The following is an 18,474-nucleotide window of genomic DNA, read 5'->3' on the forward strand; positions in this document are numbered from 1 at the left end:
TTCTCAACCATCAATAGACGTTTGAAGCTAGGAGAGAAAACAAATGGTGGGAAGAACTAAAATAGGGGTGAGGAAATGCAGGGATGGGAACACGTTCTAACTTCCCCACTCCTATTACGATTTTATTCATGACTGATGGAAAAAACTCTAGCTCTTCACCCATGAACAGGCCTTGTAGTTCTTCTCTTCAGCTCCTGGTCTAGTTTATAAAACCCCAATTTTATTCCTTTGTTCAACCCAACCAGCCTTTGTCCAGGCTGTTGGAGCGCACGATGAGGAGGAAATCCTAATGACTTCCATGACTGGGGGAAATCGTAGTAGGTGACAAGACCCAGAAACCGGAAATCCCTACTCATAAAGCTTGACTTGGGGGTCGGCAAGATGAATACTTTTACTTATTTTTTTAGTGCTAGAGGGTATATGTGCTCACCAGAGAGGGAGGGGGAGGAGAAGGCGCCCTCCCCTGCTGGGTATGGTCACACTGCAATCCCTTCTCCATCTCTTCCTCCTCTGCGGATTTTGGGCACATGAACACACATGGCCTGGATGTTTCTGAAACCACCAGGTCTAGGACTCCAACTGCACAGTTTGCCACACGGTATCCAACTGCCTTAACCTCCAGGCCACAGAGCTGACTTGGGCATGTTTTCTTGAGAGAGATGCTTTCCTCAATATGGTTTGAGTGTATGACACTGTTAGTCTTGTCTTCAGATATATTACTAGTCACCAGGGGTACTTTTTTTCTTTATTGTTATAGGGCAGGTGAACTCACTGGAGAGACAGAGAAAGACAGACAGAAAGGAAGAAATCACCCCCGAGGGGGGGATGACCACCCTGAAATCCCGTCTCCTCCACTCTCCTCTCAGGATCTTGGGCATGCACGACAAATGCCCGGTGTAAGTTTTAAGATACTGTGTCTAGGATTTGAACTGTGGTCAACTATGTGGGAGTCCAGTGACATAACCATTACACCGTCTGCTGGTCCCCACCACCAGGGATACTATTTTAAAAATATTTAGTAAGTATTACAGTAGGTTATAGGAACCAAAACAACCCACATGCTCTTTCTGTATCTTACAACTAAATATCAGCTTCTAATAAACTAGTCAATCTCGTTTCAAACAAATGGCTTAAATGTAGGTCTATGGAACCTTTAGGACTCCTAATCATAAAATACTTGCTCGACAGAGCCACATATTTCTTTTATTTATTTTTTTTTTGGGGGGGGTGCTGTGTGTTGCCTTAGGGAGTGTGTGCTGGCCAAGGAGAGAAAGAGAGGGAAACAGAGACAGAGAGAAAGTGAGAAATCCTCCCCTGGAGGGACAGCCATACTCCAATCCCTTCTCTTCCATTCTCCTTTCAGGATCTTGGACGTGCGCGCACACACACACACGCTCAACATGATTTTTTAAACCACCTGGTTGGGGACTTGAACTGTGGTCAGTCCAACAATGTAACCACTGACGCCATCTGCTGGGCCCATACACTTCTAAACCTGTGCTCAAGCTGCCCTACTCTGAGAGGAAAGAAAACGTTTCAAGGTTTTCTCTTTCCCCTCATTTCCCTCACTTCCATTCCTAATTTGTTATACAGTATAGTAGTAGCAAAAATGAATTTATGTCTGAAGCAATTTAGAGACTACCATTTAGTTCTGGTTGTTGAATGGTGACAGGATTATTAGAATCCAAAATGAAGTTTTTCTTTTGATGATGGTGGTGTCTGCCAGAAAGGGGGGCAGGAAGAAGACTGTCTTTCTGTTGCCAGCCTTAGTTTATTCCAGTGATTTATTATTCATAAAATAAACACCAGTTACATGGTTCTTTTGAAGAATTGGACAGGTCATTTCTGGTGGAGAGACATTATTATAAATGCTAATAATCCAGAATTTGCTTCTAAATTGCAAGTGTAAACCATGGCAACATTTTATTTATGGCCTTCCCCCCCGCCCCTCTACATTTTGTTAGGGAGAGAAAGAATCAAGGAAAAGTTATTAACTGCTAAATCCACTCAGTAGATATATTTTTCAAATGAAGCGGAAATTTTACTTAAACTATAACTAAACATTTCTCTAATATCTGATGACAACAAAGCTGAATAAAAGGAGTTACTGATGTAGTATCCATTTATTCATTTCCTACATAGATCTTGGATAATGTATGAAGTTTACAGTTGAGTCACGGAGTGGTCAGAGGTTCTACTTTAGAGCAATGTTGTCTTAAAATTCACAAAAATGACAATCTCGAAACAGTCTTAATAAATGCAGACTCTGAATAGTCTACTGAGGAGTCTATAAAACCATAAACAAATTGTGATAGTTTACTGCTAAATGAAAGAAGAAATAGGAGAAAATTTGACCATATAATTAATATAGCTACTGTTATTAGGACGAGCAGTTGTGTAATGGCTCCATCCAGTCAACTGCAGTTCGAGTCCCAGACCCAGTGGCTTAAACTCACACCAGGCATGTGTGCATGTGTGCCCAAGATCCTGAGAGGAGAATGGAGAAGGGACTGTGGTGTGGCCATCCCTCCTGGGGGCTGATTTCTCGCTTTCTGTCTGTCTCTGTCTGTCTTTCTGGTGAATGCACATGCCCTATAGTCAAAAACTTCTCCAAAAAAAAAAATTTTTTTTTTTGGAGAAGTTTTTGACTATAGGGCATGTGCATTCACCAGAAAGACAGACAGAGACAGACAGAAAGCGAGAAATCAGCCCCCAGGAGGGATGGCCACACCACAGTCCCTTCTCCATTCTCCAATAAATAAATAATATAGCTACTGTTATTTAAAAAACACTTCAAGGGACCAGCAGATGGTGTAATGGTTACATCAATGGACTCCCATATGGCCAAATGTGGTTCGATTCCTGAACCTGGAGGCTTAAAACTCATGCTGGGCCCTGTGTGCATGTGTGCCAAGATCCCGAGAGAACGGAGATGGGATTATGACGTGGCCATCCACCAGGGGATGATTTCTCGCTTTCTGTCTCTCTGGTGAGCGCACACATCCTATCGCAAAAATCCACCCCCGCTCCTGCCCCCCAAAAGAGAAAACCACTTCAATATATGATTTGTCTTCATAGTGGTGATAATGAGAAATCAAATTACATTGGTCAAACTATCGGAACCAGAATTGACTGCTGAATAGGTAATTTCCAGAATTTCTGAAAAGGCATTCTCATTCATTTTTTTCAAGAAAGAATTTATTGGGACCGGCAGATGGCATAATGGTTATGTCACTGGACTCCCACACAGTCAACTGTGAGTCAACTCCCAGACCCAGTGGCTTGAAATTCATGCTGGGCGCGTGTGCATGAGTGCCCCAAATCCCAAGAGAATGGAAGAGAAGGGACTGTGGTGTGGCCATCCCACCGGGGGTGATTTCTTGCTTTCAGTCTCTCAGTCTCTCTCTGATGGGTGCACATGCGCTCTGGCAAAAATCTCTCTTAAAAAAAAAAAAAAAGAAGAAAAGAGAAGAATTATTTATTTATTTAACTTTATTTATGAATTGTTATTATTTTTAAAATTGCTATAGGGCACCAGAGACAGATAGAGGGAAAGTGAGAACAAGCTGCCAGGGCCAGGACTGGAATTGCGGTCAGCCTCCACGCCATCTGCGGGCCCTGGCATTTTTATTCTTTGTATACCCAAAATGAGATAATTTAGAGACTACCCTTTAGTTCTGTTTGTTTGTTTACTGAATGGCAATAGGATGAATAGAATTCTAATCAAAGCTTTCCTTTTGATGACTTGTATCTGACGAGGGGGAAGAGGAAGACTGTATTTCTGTTGCTGGCCTTAGGTTGTTCCACTGATTTCACAGGCTGAGCAGACTAAGCACTGAACAAGAATCAACTGGCACATGTTCATTTGGTATGATTTGGCATAAAATGTGTCCAGAGCCTTTTTTTTTTGACTTTCAGATTTTAGAATTCACTTTCCAATTTGTGGTTATATAAAATTGAAAAACCAACTTATAAACTCAAGTAACCAATAATGCATACAAAAACAACAGAGCCAGTAATTTAAAATAGGTTATCGGCAGTAACAAGATTAAAAGCTGGAAATGTCTGTGCTAAATGAAATAAATTTCATGAAAATTCAAAATGATGAGGAAACATTTAATAGAACTTAATAGCCACAACTACTGACATAAAACATAGGACAGTTTAAAATGAAATTTTATGTGATCTAAATTATGTGAAATCATAACAATTTTTATTTAAAAGGGGATTTTCTTTAGGAAATCTAAAGGAAATATAGAGTTAGGTAGATCTCAGTTTCTAGAAAAAGTCTCCACCATGTTTTTACATGCTGAGTATCTAAAAGTAGCCCTATGTTTGCTATCGGAAATAGTCTTATTTCAACGCATAATATCATTCAAACAACTCAATTCTGTTCATGAAATATGGGACCAGCAGTTGGCTGGACTCCCATGTAGTCGACTGGATTTGAGTCCCAGACCCATTGTCTTAAACTCACGCCAGGCACATGTGCATGCGTGCCCAAGATCCCGAGAGGACGGAGATGGGATTATGACGTGGCCATCCACCAGGGGATGATTTCTCGCTTTCTGTCTCTCTGGTGAGCGCACACATCCTATCGCAAAAATCCACCCCCGCTCCTGCCCCCCAAAAGAGAAAACCACTTCAATATATGATTTGTCTTCATAGTGGTGATAATGAGAAATCAAATTACATTGGTCAAACTATCGGAACCAGAATTGACTGCTGAATAGGTAATTTCCAGAATTTCTGAAAAGGCATTCTCATTCATTTTTTTCAAGAAAGAATTTATTGGGACCGGCAGATGGCATAATGGTTATGTCACTGGACTCCCACACAGTCAACTGTGAGTCAACTCCCAGACCCAGTGGCTTGAAATTCATGCTGGGCGCGTGTGCATGAGTGCCCCAAATCCCAAGAGAATGGAAGAGAAGGGACTGTGGTGTGGCCATCCCACCGGGGGTGATTTCTTGCTTTCAGTCTCTCAGTCTCTCTCTGATGGGTGCACACGCGCTATGGCAAAAATCTCTCTTAAAAAAAAAAAAAAGAAGAAAAGAGAAGAATTATTTATTTATTTAACTTTATTTATGAATTGTTATTATTTTTAAAATTGCTATAGGGCACCAGAGACAGATAGAGGGAAAGTGAGAACAAGCTGCCAGGGCCAGGACTGGAATTGCGGTCAGCCTCCACGCCATCTGCGGGCCCTGGCATTTTTATTCTTTGTATACCCAAAATGAGATAATTTAGAGACTACCCTTTAGTTCTGTTTGTTTGTTTACTGAATGGCAATAGGATGAATAGAATTCTAATCAAAGCTTTCCTTTTGATGACTTGTATCTGACGAGGGGGAAGAGGAAGACTGTATTTCTGTTGCTGGCCTTAGGTTGTTCCACTGATTTCACAGGCTGAGCAGACTAAGCACTGAACAAGAATCAACTGGCACATGTTCATTTGGTATGATTTGGCATAAAATGTGTCCAGAGCCTTTTTTTTTTGACTTTCAGATTTTAGAATTCACTTTCCAATTTGTGGTTATATAAAATTGAAAAACCAACTTATAAACTCAAGTAACCAATAATGCATACAAAAACAACAGAGCCAGTAATTTAAAATAGGTTATCGGCAGTAACAAGATTAAAAGCTGGAAATGTCTGTGCTAAATGAAATAAATTTCATGAAAATTCAAAATGATGAGGAAACATTTAATAGAACTTAATAGCCACAACTACTGACATAAAACATAGGACAGTTTAAAATGAAATTTTATGTGATCTAAATTATGTGAAATCATAACAATTTTTATTTAAAAGGGGATTTTCTTTAGGAAATCTAAAGGAAATATAGAGTTAGGTAGATCTCAGTTTCTAGAAAAAGTCTCCACCATGTTTTTACATGCTGAGTATCTAAAAGTAGCCCTATGTTTGCTATCGGAAATAGTCTTATTTCAACGCATAATATCATTCAAACAACTCAATTCTGTAATTCTTTTCATGGTCACAAAATTTAAAAATGGAAATAATGTAATTTCAGGATCTAATATGAGAAAAAACTTCAAGATTTAATATATTGAAAAACCTTTGCGGAGAACAGAGGTCAATAATACACTGAAATTTTTAGTGAAGCCCCCTCTAGGTTCAATGGGACAGAGTCAGCAAAGCAGGCCTAGAGAGAAATGAAGGGCACGAAAACCTCAGGGGGGATCTAGGTCTCTTAGGTGCGGGAGAAACACACAGCTCGACCTGGAAAAGGGTGTTGTGCAGACGCATTTTAGCAAATGGTAGTGTTTAGGTACATTTACTTGTGCTCCCCCAAACTTTCTAAAGCTGTCTCTGCAGTTCTAGTTTTGATTTGTTGAGGTCCATAGTACATTACAGTATAGCCCTAGGTTTATTCTTAGGGATTCCAGACAATTTCAGATTCAAGTTTATAGCACTGTTGGTTGAAGTTACTTTTTGTAATAGCCCACTTCCTTTCAGAATCATCTCTTGCTTTAAACGCAAAGGAGTTTTTAAGAAGTTTATTTCCCATGTGTCTTAGCTTTTTGCAGTGCAGATTTTGAGGTAAAACAATTTTTCTCTTTTGTTAACAAATATGTCCTCTTCAGACTGCTTTCCAAGTGCATAATATTAAAAGTGGTTAAATTTCAACAGCACTGGTCTGTGGTCTGCAGATCTGAATTTGGATATACGAAATACTGATCTCTAAAGCACCCTAATAGGCAAAAAGGTGACAAAAATATTTTGTGGGAAATATATAAATTTTATATGAACAAAAGTCTACTTCTTTTAATAGTTAAAGTAAGAAAAATCACTAAATGCCTTTAAAAATTTATCCTAATACAAAACCTCTCTTTAGATATAACTAATTTAAAGCAGTATGCTATTGTGTTTCAAACAGGAAAATACTAATCTGTAAACATTTGTCTTATGCCGTTTTCCATACTAACTTTCTTACTGCAAAAATATTCAAGTCTAGACATTCTAAACAAGCGAGGATAAGCTTTAGCTTAATTTATATGAAAAAATGTATTAACTGGAAAAAATGTTGAATAACAAAAATTTTCCAGTTAATAAAATGAAAATTGTTTATTAACAGAGCATCTCACAGAAACTTCAACGTGGGAGATTCTGTCCTTGTTCACCGCCACCTTCACTTTCAAACACCCATCAGTCACACTTGCGGCCCCCACTGAGGTAGGCTGGGCACTGCAGGTCACTGTAAAACTGGCTGCACATGTCCTGGCCGAGACCTAATACTGGGAGGACATGGCAAGCAGCGAGTAAGGAGAGGCAACTAAAAATGATCTCCACTACACCTTTTATCTGTCCTTGAGCTCCACAGGAGGAGCACACGACAGCAGCCCTCCTCTGGTCTTCCAACAAGACCATTCACAGCCTGGAGTCTCCAACTCCGGGCTGAAATAAGCTTCAGTGAGAATTCTTCTTGGGAAGAGGAAAAAAACCACCATGGTGGTGTGCAGCTGTAATCCCAGTTATTCAGGAAACTGAGGTAGGGGAGGATCACAACACAGTGAAATCCTATCTAAAACACCAGACGGATGGACAGATAAGACACACACACACACACCAAAAAATTAAAAAAAAAAATAAAAAGAGAGAATCAGGGCTCTCAATTTTAGATGACCCAGCATTTGTGTACCCCCTTACATCAATAACTGTCCTTTTTTCCTGGTTTTATAAGGCCAATTCTCAAGAGAAACGGTTGCGGGATTACTGAAGTAACTCGGCCACAGATTTCTTATTCTGTCACTTGTTAAGGCCGCTAACTTAAAGGGATGGAAATATCGGAATAGCCTGAGAAACTATACTACATTTAAGAAGTCCTATTAAGTATTATAAGTAAGAAAAGTCTACAAGTCCCACCTGATGGTCCAAATACATGGTGTTCCTTTGAAGATGATGTGAAAGAATTTCATTCTAGCAGGCACCAATCAAGAAAAAAGGGGTAAAGAAAGAGGGTGCAGAATTCATGAACACGTCAGTTTCCAAGTACGACAAGTAGGTAGTTTACTAAGACCTATGAAATCACAGTACATGACAATTTTCACACACATGCTCCTCTGTTAATGGTACGGATGACACAGCCAATTATAAAATTACACTTAGTTTTTAAGAAATTAAGTAGACATGCATGTAAACACTGAACTACTAAAGCAGAACAACCCTTCAAGCAGCTTTAGCGGACGGTGAGAAGCTTGACAGGTTTCCTGTAATGCAGTACTACTTTTGTCAGTAAGATGCTCCTCTTATGACCAGAGGCTATTAAACCCTTTGAGAAATGTTTATATGAGGAAGTCTGTGTTCACTCTTTCTTTCAAGAACAAAAGATATACCTTAAAATTAATCTTTGACATTTAAAAGGCAGCTGCTGTTTAAAGCTATAATGATTTTTCCACTTATTACTTTATTGGAAATTACAGAACTTCTCAATATCTATTTGTACCAGGTGTGAAAGTCACAGAGTGCAGGGAATTACAGCACTCTTTTGAAGTCTGGATGCATGTCTTTCTTCACAACCAAAAGCTGACATATAGGGGTGGGGCGGGGGGGAGAAAGCTAAGAAATGCATCACACCTGGATTCTCTTTCTCAAAGGGTCAATAGGGACTCTAATGGAGTCGCGGCAAGGATGGCATGGGCTCGGGCTCAACACTGATGACATCGGTCATCTCGATCAATGAGTGGCTCAGAGGCAGTGACGATGGCAGACGACACAGACATCTTTTCATAGCTGACCTTTGGGCTGTGCGCCTCGAGTTTGAGCTGCATGAGCTGCGCTAACGTATGCTCCCGGATACTACTCAGTTCCGCTTGCTGCCGTCTCAGCTTTATTAGCAGCAGCGTAAGCTCCTCTGGCTGAAGGAGTACAATTTAAGAATCCAAACAGTGGAAAACAGATTAATTGTTGTCTTAAGTGACAGATATTAAACCAAGATTTCTTGGCAAGTTTCCTCTTATGGTTGACATCAAACATAGTGCCTAGGCACTATGATGATAGGTCCTACATAAATGCATAGATATCTAGAGAAATAGAAGGAATAGTATTACTTTAAAAGACACAGCAACACAACAGTATATTAAGGCATTTTCTAAAAAGTCGTAAGAACATTTAAATGTTAAGTACTAAACAAAAACAAAATGACAAAACTATTAATAATAAGAGCTATTGAAAGATTGAGATATTTTACTAAGATGTCTAAAAAACACACCCAAGACTTTTGTGGTAATGGAACAATACCTGCACGTCCAATATACCACTTTAGAGAACAGAAGATAAATAAAAAGAATTAAGATTCATGTAACATTTAAATGGTAACTCTCACATCATTAAACTCAGTACCTGAGACCTACTAATTCTTTCCCAGTTATATTTTGAAAATGTCACTATTAGTGCTTCCACAGCATTTTTTAAGGAAGATGTTTTATTTTGGTAAGGAAGTAAAATAAAAGAGAGAAAAAGAAAGTTTCCATGGACCATGGGCACATACTCTGGGTAATGCACAGAACATTTTGATTCCTGATTGGTTACTAAGATTCCTAATGGTAATACATTTTCAACAGGAAACGAAATTCCTTACTTGACAGGTCAATTGAATGTATTTTTCTTTGTTAGAAATGCAGAAAGCATGGGCACTGACAGTCTTAGAGCCCATGAAGTATTAGCTTTATAATGGGGGAGGGTTAGAGAGAGACTCTTCACTTGAGTGCTACCATGTATTCTTAACGTCCATGCCAGAAAGCATTCCCCATGGCTGGTTTGTCCTGCCTGCACTATAGCATTACCCCACGTGTCTTCTGTTTTATGATATTATTCTTTATTTCCATATACTTCTTTTCAGAGACAGAAATCACTTTGAACTGCTATTTAAAATCACATTAAAAATGACTGCTTTTGGACAGGAAAAGTGTCAGCAGAAGTAAGTAACAACTACCACTGCACTCCTTATATAAAACTGGGTATCTACACGGGTGAGACGATAGTCCTTTATATCAAACAGCCAAAGGTCACTCAGTGCATGTGACTTATGGGAACAAACTGCATACAAAAAGGACAGCTGCTTTTGCCCTGGCGTCAACCTTATCATGTGACTTCACGATTCTGAGACGGTTCTTGTCTTATGATCATCATATCTAGCTCCCGAGGTCTGGCCAGGGAGAACATGCGTATTGTAAGGGACTTAGATCCTCTAAAACCCAGAGTAATTATTTGATGGAAATATCACATAAAGAAATCTTGAAACTCTGGTTTATTATTTATAAAGCTAAAAGGACAATGAACACTTCAATGAACACTTTCAAAAGAACAAAAGATACCAATACATTTGTTAGATATTACATTTGGAGGTTAAGTTAAAAGAGGCACATTTGACCAGGAAAAAAGGTAGGAGGGGTAGAAAATAAACTTTATTCTAAATATCCACTAGAGGGAGCAAGGAAAAAGCAAATTACATAATGATATTTAGCATTTACTTTATGAGTAATGTCTGTTTCTGTTAGCTCAACAATCTAATGTTTAATAATTACAACATTTAAACATTCATGGTTTTAATCATGCAATATGTAGCCTTTAATAAATAAACTGTAAACAGTTTAAAACCAGGAAACATCTCCTTATATCTAAACATATAAGGGCCAAATAAAATGGTATTTGTAAAAACCATGTAGGATGAATTAGTTTTGATTACTGGAAGAGAATTTTAAATACAGCAGCCCCTCTCTTTATCTGTGATTTCACTTTCCATGGTTCAGTTACCCAGGCTCAGTTGTGGTCCAATATTTTGAAAGAGACAGAATGAGAACTACATTCACATAAATCTTTATTATAGCAGATTAATCTTATTATCAGTCATTGTTGTTACTCTCTTACTGTACCTGGTTTATAAATGAAACTTTATCATAGGTATGCATGGTAGGAAAAAACACAGAATACCCAGGATTCGACACTACCCATGGTTTCTGGCTCCACTGGGAGTCTTGGAAGGTATGCCCTGTGGATTGGGCGGTGGCAACTACTACCACGTAACGAGCAACTATGTGGGTACTGTGTGGGCACTCACATCTTCACAGAAACTGAGGCCATCTACTAACATGGAGTGAAAAAAAGCAATCTTTTCTCTTTAATTTGAAGAACAGCAGTGTCTTGATAATCTAAGTCCTCCCAAAAACGAACGTAACACTGAAGATAAAATGCTTGCTTCGACTGAGTGTTTTTATGGCCATTCTTTCTCTGATGTATGAATCAGTATCCTTTGGCTCTGAAGTACAAAATTTACTAGGCCTGTAGTTTGACTACAAATGGCTGTTCGTGGCATTTTTACCACTAATAAATTACTTGGAGTACTGTTTTAAGGATAAGGAAGTTAACAAAGTAAAGAAATCCACCTAGATTCCACAATAAACCTCCAAAATACAGTCTTTTATTTAGGCAGCCAGACAAGGGGGAACGTATCCATCAAGACCCTGAAATGGCTACAGGATTCTAAAATCTTCTGATGAGCATTTCATCTCCAAGAACAGTACTAGTTTTCCTTGAGGAGACATCTCTAAAATGCGAGCTTAAAACCTACGTCAGAGGTGTGCCTTTCTGTGCAGCACATAAATCAAACGTCATCTGGTAAATAAAGACACCATACTCACCGTTTTGCTTTGGAGGCTCTGGGGACTAACGGACTGTAAAGTGAGGCCAGCTGGCATTGACCTTCTGTCAGGCACATAGACATGCTAGGAAGCAAAGGCACGGCATCATTCCGTGGTAAGCTTTGTTTGTCTGGTTAATGTCAGTGACGAGAAATCTTAAATTCACACTATAGGATACCATTTCAAAGTTGCTATTAGTGCTTACAAAAGATATAAGATATGAACATTTCTGGTTTGACTAAACTAGAGATACTAATGAACAGAGAATAGTTGCCTATAGCCTGGTTCACTGGTTCTCAAATTCTGATCCCAGGACCACTTTATATTCTTGAAAAAAGAAAGTTTAGTGACGAGAGGGACTAGCAAATGATGTCATGGTTACGTTGCTGGACTCCCACATAGTCAACCGTGGTTTGAGTCCCAGACTCAGCGGCTTAAAACATGCCGGGCACGTGTGCGTGCATGCACAAATTCCCAAGAGGAGACTGGAGGAAAAGGGGCTGCAGCGTGGCCACCACCCCGGGGCGTGATTTCTTGCTTTTTTGTCTCTGTGGTGAATGTGTGTGCCCTATAGCAAAAACCTCTCTTAAGAAAAAAAAAAAAAATTAGTGATGAGAGGCATCAATTTGTAGTTGTGCAAATCTTTAATGTGTAGCTAGGTTCTCATATCTGCTTCTGTACATACTCAATCTGTTGGGATAATCACTTTCAGCAGAAGTTTGTGAAGAAAATCTACTCTTGATATATGTTGTTGAAAAATGATGAGAACCTTTAATAGTTTTTTAGTAACTGTATTCATCTTTGGTACCTCTCTAAAGTGCAAATAATGGTACTTTTCTTAAAAGTTACTTGTGGTAAATGAAATCATGTTAGTAAACTTTAAATACTTTGTTATGTTAACATCCACTTGTCTATTTTCATTTTAAATGAATGTTTTTACTTATTGAATATATGTGACTTCCCAATTTTAAGCATTGGTCATCTAGAAGATATTGGTTCAGGGAGTTATTCAATGTTGCAAATGTTGACATATTTCGGTAAACATTATAAAAAAAAATCCCATTTGTTAATATCGTCACTAATCTTGAAGTACTAGAAAGCTGTCAAGGTCAGAGTGGCAGATAAGAATTTCCCAAATTCTAATTTTTGCTTAGAAATTCAAGTGCTGTCATTGGTAAAAACAACAACAACAACAAAAAACCCCCCCAAAACAAAACAAAACAAAACAGTGTCAGTTGTTTTCCTTTAAGTGACAGGTTAACATCTCACTTTGAGAAAGTGTGTCTATCAAATACCAAGACTGGATAGTAATAGTTGTCTTTCATTCTTTCGAGTAAAAATGGTGTCCCATGTAATGTTTTTCTGTGAGAACATTTGGAACTCTGGAATGCAATAAAAATGCTTTATGCACACCTCATTTTATCACACCTAATAGCAAAATATGTAATGGGTCCAGTAGGTGGTGGAGGTTAAGGCTGACTCTACAGTTTAAGTCCCATACCTGGCAGCTTGAAAATCACACTGGGCAGTTGTGCGTGTGTGTCCAAGACACAGAGAGGGGACAGGAGGAGAAGGGACCGTGGCATGGCCATTCTCCTTTGGGGGCGATTTCTCACTTTCTCTCTCACCACCCTTCTCTGGCAAGTGCACGTGCCCTAAAACAAAAACTAAGTAATGAGAGGTTATTTTCTCATGGGAATTCTTAAATAAACTTCCCAGCCCTCCTACCTTTATTTACTTTTAAGTTTTTTTTGCCGTTAGGGTACATGCTTTCACCAGAGAGAGACAGAGAGAAATCACCCCCTAAGTGATATGGCCACACCACAATCCCTTCTCCTCCTCGGATTTTGAAAATCCATGCACACACATCCAGTCTGAGTTCCAAGCCACCAGGTCTGGGACTCAAACTGCAGTTGGCCATGTGGGAGTTCAGTGCCTTAACCACTATACCCCCTGCTGGCCCTTAATTATTTATTTTTTAATTTTAAGTGTATAGGAGTGAAATAGACAACGCTAGTATGTAGTTTGGAGCCACTGCCTTGATTTATGCAAAAGTGCCAGTAGTTTTAGTTACCACTGCTTTTACACTATTAAGTGTAAATGGTAACAATGGATAATGTCAGTTTTGAACTTAAAGACTCCCTGGAAAGGTCTTGGGCACCCTTACTTCCTCCTCACCCTGGCTCATGGACTATACTTGGAGAACTATTGATCTAGATAAAGGAAGATGATAGGATAGTTTTTTTTTTTTTTTTTAAATGGAAACTGATGGAGAACTTTTTCGGGAGAAGTGCTGGTAGACATTTAGTTGGCCAAGAAACGGGTAGAGAATACACGTGCATCTCATTTTTATGGCTGAAATAGACGTCACATTTTTGCTAAGAATATGAAAGATACTAGTAACCACAAGAATATGTAAATTTAGTCACTTTGAAACCATAATTAATTTGTAAGATTTCACATTTTTCTTTAAATTCAGAAGCGAGCATCTTTTTAGTGAAGTACACCATAGATTTGCTAAAAATCACTGACGTATTTACTAATTTCAAATAAGTGCTTATTTATAAAAATAAAAGGCAAATAATTTATACAATATTGCAGCTGAAGGATTCATTTTGGAGCTAGGTTAAGAAAAAAGATACATTTTTAAATGGAATAAAAGAAGAAATTCGTTAGGATTGAAAATAAAATGTGATTCCCTTTTACAGTAGGGTAGCCATGAGGGCGCTGGCTGCTTATTGGCTAACTCATTCATTGTGCTTTAGCACAATGGAAAGCTGACAGACACAGCACTCTGAATTCCCTTTAAATTATCTACTGAGCAATGCTTCAGTCAACTTAAGGTACAAATTAGAACGTGATCTTCGTCTATTTTAATTTCTCACATGCATGTAAACTGTTAAGCATCGTTAGACTACAGTATTAAGTCTGGTATCCGAGCAGCTAACTTAATATGCTCTGTTCATCTGGTTAGAAGATGGGGTTAACGCTTTCATCCTAGCGAAGAACAGGGTGAGCTTGACACAAGACTGCAGGTTGTTCAGAAGAGTGCAGGTGTTGAATGTGCAAGCATGTAAAGAGCCCATAAAAATGCATCTGGCCCTAACCTACATGGGAGCTGATGAGATACGCTATCAAGCAGAGAATACATAATGCCCCTGCTCCGAAGGTTTGTTCCTGCGCTTCTGAGGAAGGAGGCATGGCAAGCTTAGGTTTCCATGAGAGAGATTCTGACCCAGCAGAATAATTTTCTTTAGTTTTTAAAACAAAGAAGAGCAGTCTTGCTTACCTTCGCCCTACTTCCTCGTCTCTCACTTTCAAAAGAGTGATGTACCAGAAAGAAAACACAGCATTTATAAGGCAGTGAGTTCAGGTGGAATGAGTGGCGTTTTACCTTAGGGTGATGGGCTCTGTGTCTGCGGTCTATCGTCACATCTCCTCTCTGAATTGGTGAGGACACTTCTGATCTGTATGTTCGTTGCGGGGAGTATCCCTGGTAAGCAGCTATCGACCCGTGGGAAGGCGACGTAGGAATAGAGTGCATCGTCTGGTCAGAAATGTTCACCATGGTCTTGGGACTAGTCAAAGAACTGTGTCGAGGGAGGGTGCTCTGCTTGTTATAGAACTGGCGCTGCTGCCACTCGTAGAGCTGCCACATGGTGTCGTCTCGCATGGACCTCCGCTTCTCTTCCGCCCCAGGTCCTGCTGTCTTGTCGTGAGTGGAAGGAGTTACGCTGCAGATGCTTTCAGGTCTGGTCTTGCTGTTTCTTGGGAGAGTTCTATAACCTTCAGGGTAGCGGGGCATAATCTGGGTTCTGTGGCTGGGCATGTTCCTTGGTAATGTTTGGTAAGAAATTACTCTAAAATAAAAAAGAAAGAACCGAAATGTAAAAATGAAGGGAAGAGTTGTTTTTCCAAATTCCAAACTACAGTACATTTTTTCTGGTAAACAAAATATGTACTAGAAAGTACACAGTATCAATGCCAATGATTAAAACATGTTTCTGTTCCATAAAATATATGGTTTGGCTTAAAGAAAATAAGCGTATTTATTTTTCTTCATTTGAGATAAAAGAATGTTCAAGATCTAACGTTAAGCCTGTGTCTACACTTTATGTGTTTTTACATAAACTCCTAGAATCACATATCTGATCAGAACAGTTAAGTAAGATTTCTGTGTATGCCTGGAGTAAGGAAATGTGTGAGTTGTACCTAAGGAGCATAAAGCCAGGAAATGAACAATTGCAGGTGTATGCTGACTTCTGTTGTACTTTATCCTCCAGAAAGTATGCTGTTTACAGGAGGAAACACATCAGTACACTTGTGGTTTGAAGTAGTAACTTCTCACTTGAAAAATAAAAATGATGGATTGGCCCATAGCCCATTAGAGGAGACAGATCCCACATGGCCAATGGTGGGGCTCAGGATCCAGTCATGGCATTCAAGCATCTGCATGCCCCAATCATGGCAAGATGGAAAAATGGAGGGGGAACTATGGCATGACCACGTCCCATCGAGGAGTGCTTTCTCCTCCTCTTCTCTCTGTGATAAGTGCAGGAGCCCTCCGACAATAAAAAAAAGATAAAAAAACATGACTTGATGGCAAAATTGTGTTAAAGATAAAACGCTTAAACATGCCAATGTTTCAGATACAAGAAAATGCAACCTCAGGAATTCTACATGCTCCCTGCATAGTAATTAACACTAGACTTCATAAAAAATTATCAGTATTTTTTAGGAGACTTTATAAAGCCATCTAAAAACCCTTCATATATATTACATTTAAAATATAATTCTTTTAAAATGTTAATTTTGGGGGGCCAGCAGATGGTGTAGTGGTTACATCGCTGGACTTCAACATGGCCCACTGCTGTTCAAGTCCTGGACCCGGCAGCTTGAAAAATCATGCCAGGTATATATTGTGTGTGCCCCAAGATTCCAGGAGGAGAATGCAGGAGAAGGGATTGTGGTATGGCCAGCCCCCTGGAGGGTGATTTCTCATTTTTCCTCTTGCTGCTTCTCTCTCTGGTGAGCACATATACCCTAAAGCAAAAACCTCTAAAAATTAATACATAAAATGCTAGCGTTTGAAATTGGATACATAATTGAATACCACTAAATACAAAATACTAGAGTTTCCTAAAATAGAATTATTATTTTTTTTAATTGCCAGAGGGTGTGTACGCACTCAGCAAGGCAGAGGAGGAGGAAGGGAGGGAGAAGTTGCCCCCCAAATGGCATGGTTACACCACATCGTTTTTCTTCTATCCCATCAGGATTTTGGGGAAGCATGACTATACACACAAATGTCTGGCATGTTTTTCAAGCTGGCAGGGCTGGAATTCAAACTATGGTCAGCTATGTGGAATCCAGTTTCCAATAAATGTTGCATAACCACTGTGCTAAGGAGCCAGTTCCCACCTTTCTTTCTTTCTTTCCTTTCCTTCCTTTCTTTCTTTTCCTTCCTTCCTTCCTTCCTTCCTTCCTTCCAGCCTGTCTTTCTTTCTTTCTTTCTTTCTTTCTTTCTTTCTTTCTTTTCTTTCTTCCTTTCTTTCTAAGACACTTTGATAAAAACACTCTTCGAGTTTATAAAAATATATTTGCACTAACCTCATACTAGGTCAAATATAGTACATGAAAAGAATACTTAAAAGTCAGTTAAAAATTTGGACCAGTTAGGTGGTGTGGTGGTTAAAGTGGCTGGATCCTACATAATGGATTGTGCAGTTCGAGTCTCTGACCTGGTGGCTTGAAAAACATGCTGAGCACATGTGCAACTGTGCCCAAAATACCGAGAGGAGAAGGGAGGTGAAGGGGCTGCATCTCACCTGGGAAGTACTTTCTTTCTCACTTTCTATCTCCCTCTAGCAAGCACATACATCCTACAGCTATTTTCTAAAAAGTCAACTAAAAAATTCTAACATAAAGTTAGCATTTGTGTTTCTCCATTATTTTCAGAGATCAGTATAGGTATCATTCAATTTCTACAATATCTCCATCAGACAGATAAGATTAAGTTTTACCTTATACTACTACTCAGGGGCCATATACTCACACCTTTTTAGTTTTAGATTTTCGCCACAGTGCATGTGCTCTCGCCAGAGAGAGGGAAAGTGAGAAATCCATCCCTGGTTGGGGGGAGGGCCACAGGGAAATCCCCTCTCCTTTATTTTCTTCTTGGGATCTTGGGCACCCGTGCATATGCGCCTGGCATGTTTTTCTAGCTGCCAGATCCGAGACTCAAACAGTACAGGCAGTCATGTGTGACGCAGTGCCTTTATCACATGCCACCTGCTGCCCCACATACTTAAATCCTAATATCAGCATCAATACAGTTCAGTGAGCCAAATATGCTGGAGACTTACGACTCCATAAACCCAGGTTTCCTGAACTCTTCTTCCAGTGTTTTTCTAATTACTGTATTTTCAATATAAAGTCTCTTTATTGAAAGTATGTATGTAAAACTGCATAATATTTTGCTGCCTCCTATTGGATATTAAAGATGTTGGTGGTTATATGAACCAGAAAGTACATGACTCATAAAGTCAGAGCTCTCTTTTGATCCAAAGACCTGATGAAAGTACCAGTGCACACATACTAGTGTACGATGGTCAGTCTGTACAATTTGTGCCTGGTAGGGTAGGAAAATCATGTACCTTGACACCAAAAGGAAATCTTATTACAAATACACTTTCTGCTAGTTAAAGCACCCATGGAGGAGATAAGGCTGTGAGAAGCATGTTAACACGGCAGGGGGGGGGGGGGGGGGGGGGTAAAATAGGAAAAAGTAATGGATCGAAAATCCCGAGAGCTAA

At 39.3% G+C, this 18,474-nt stretch overlaps 1 protein-coding gene across 1 annotated transcript in view; it reads right to left on the reverse strand.

Annotated features, from left to right (window-relative positions):
* PLEKHA5 (pleckstrin homology domain containing A5) overlaps positions 1–18,474 on the reverse strand; it is a gene marked incomplete at its 5' end in the record, with an annotated part of 303,433 nt that overhangs the window by 81,659 nt on the left and 203,300 nt on the right. Inside the window, 4 exon segments of the mRNA XM_006155093.3 lie at positions 7,887–7,940; positions 8,759–8,878; positions 11,660–11,743; positions 15,054–15,519. Coding sequence (XP_006155155.2) covers positions 7,887–7,940; positions 8,759–8,878; positions 11,660–11,743; positions 15,054–15,519 — 724 coding nt within the window.

This window comes from Tupaia chinensis, unplaced genomic scaffold (genome assembly GCF_000334495.1).
Source record: "Tupaia chinensis unplaced genomic scaffold, TupChi_1.0 Scaffold000434_1, whole genome shotgun sequence".
Classification (NCBI taxonomy): Eukaryota; Metazoa; Chordata; class Mammalia; order Scandentia; family Tupaiidae; genus Tupaia; species Tupaia belangeri.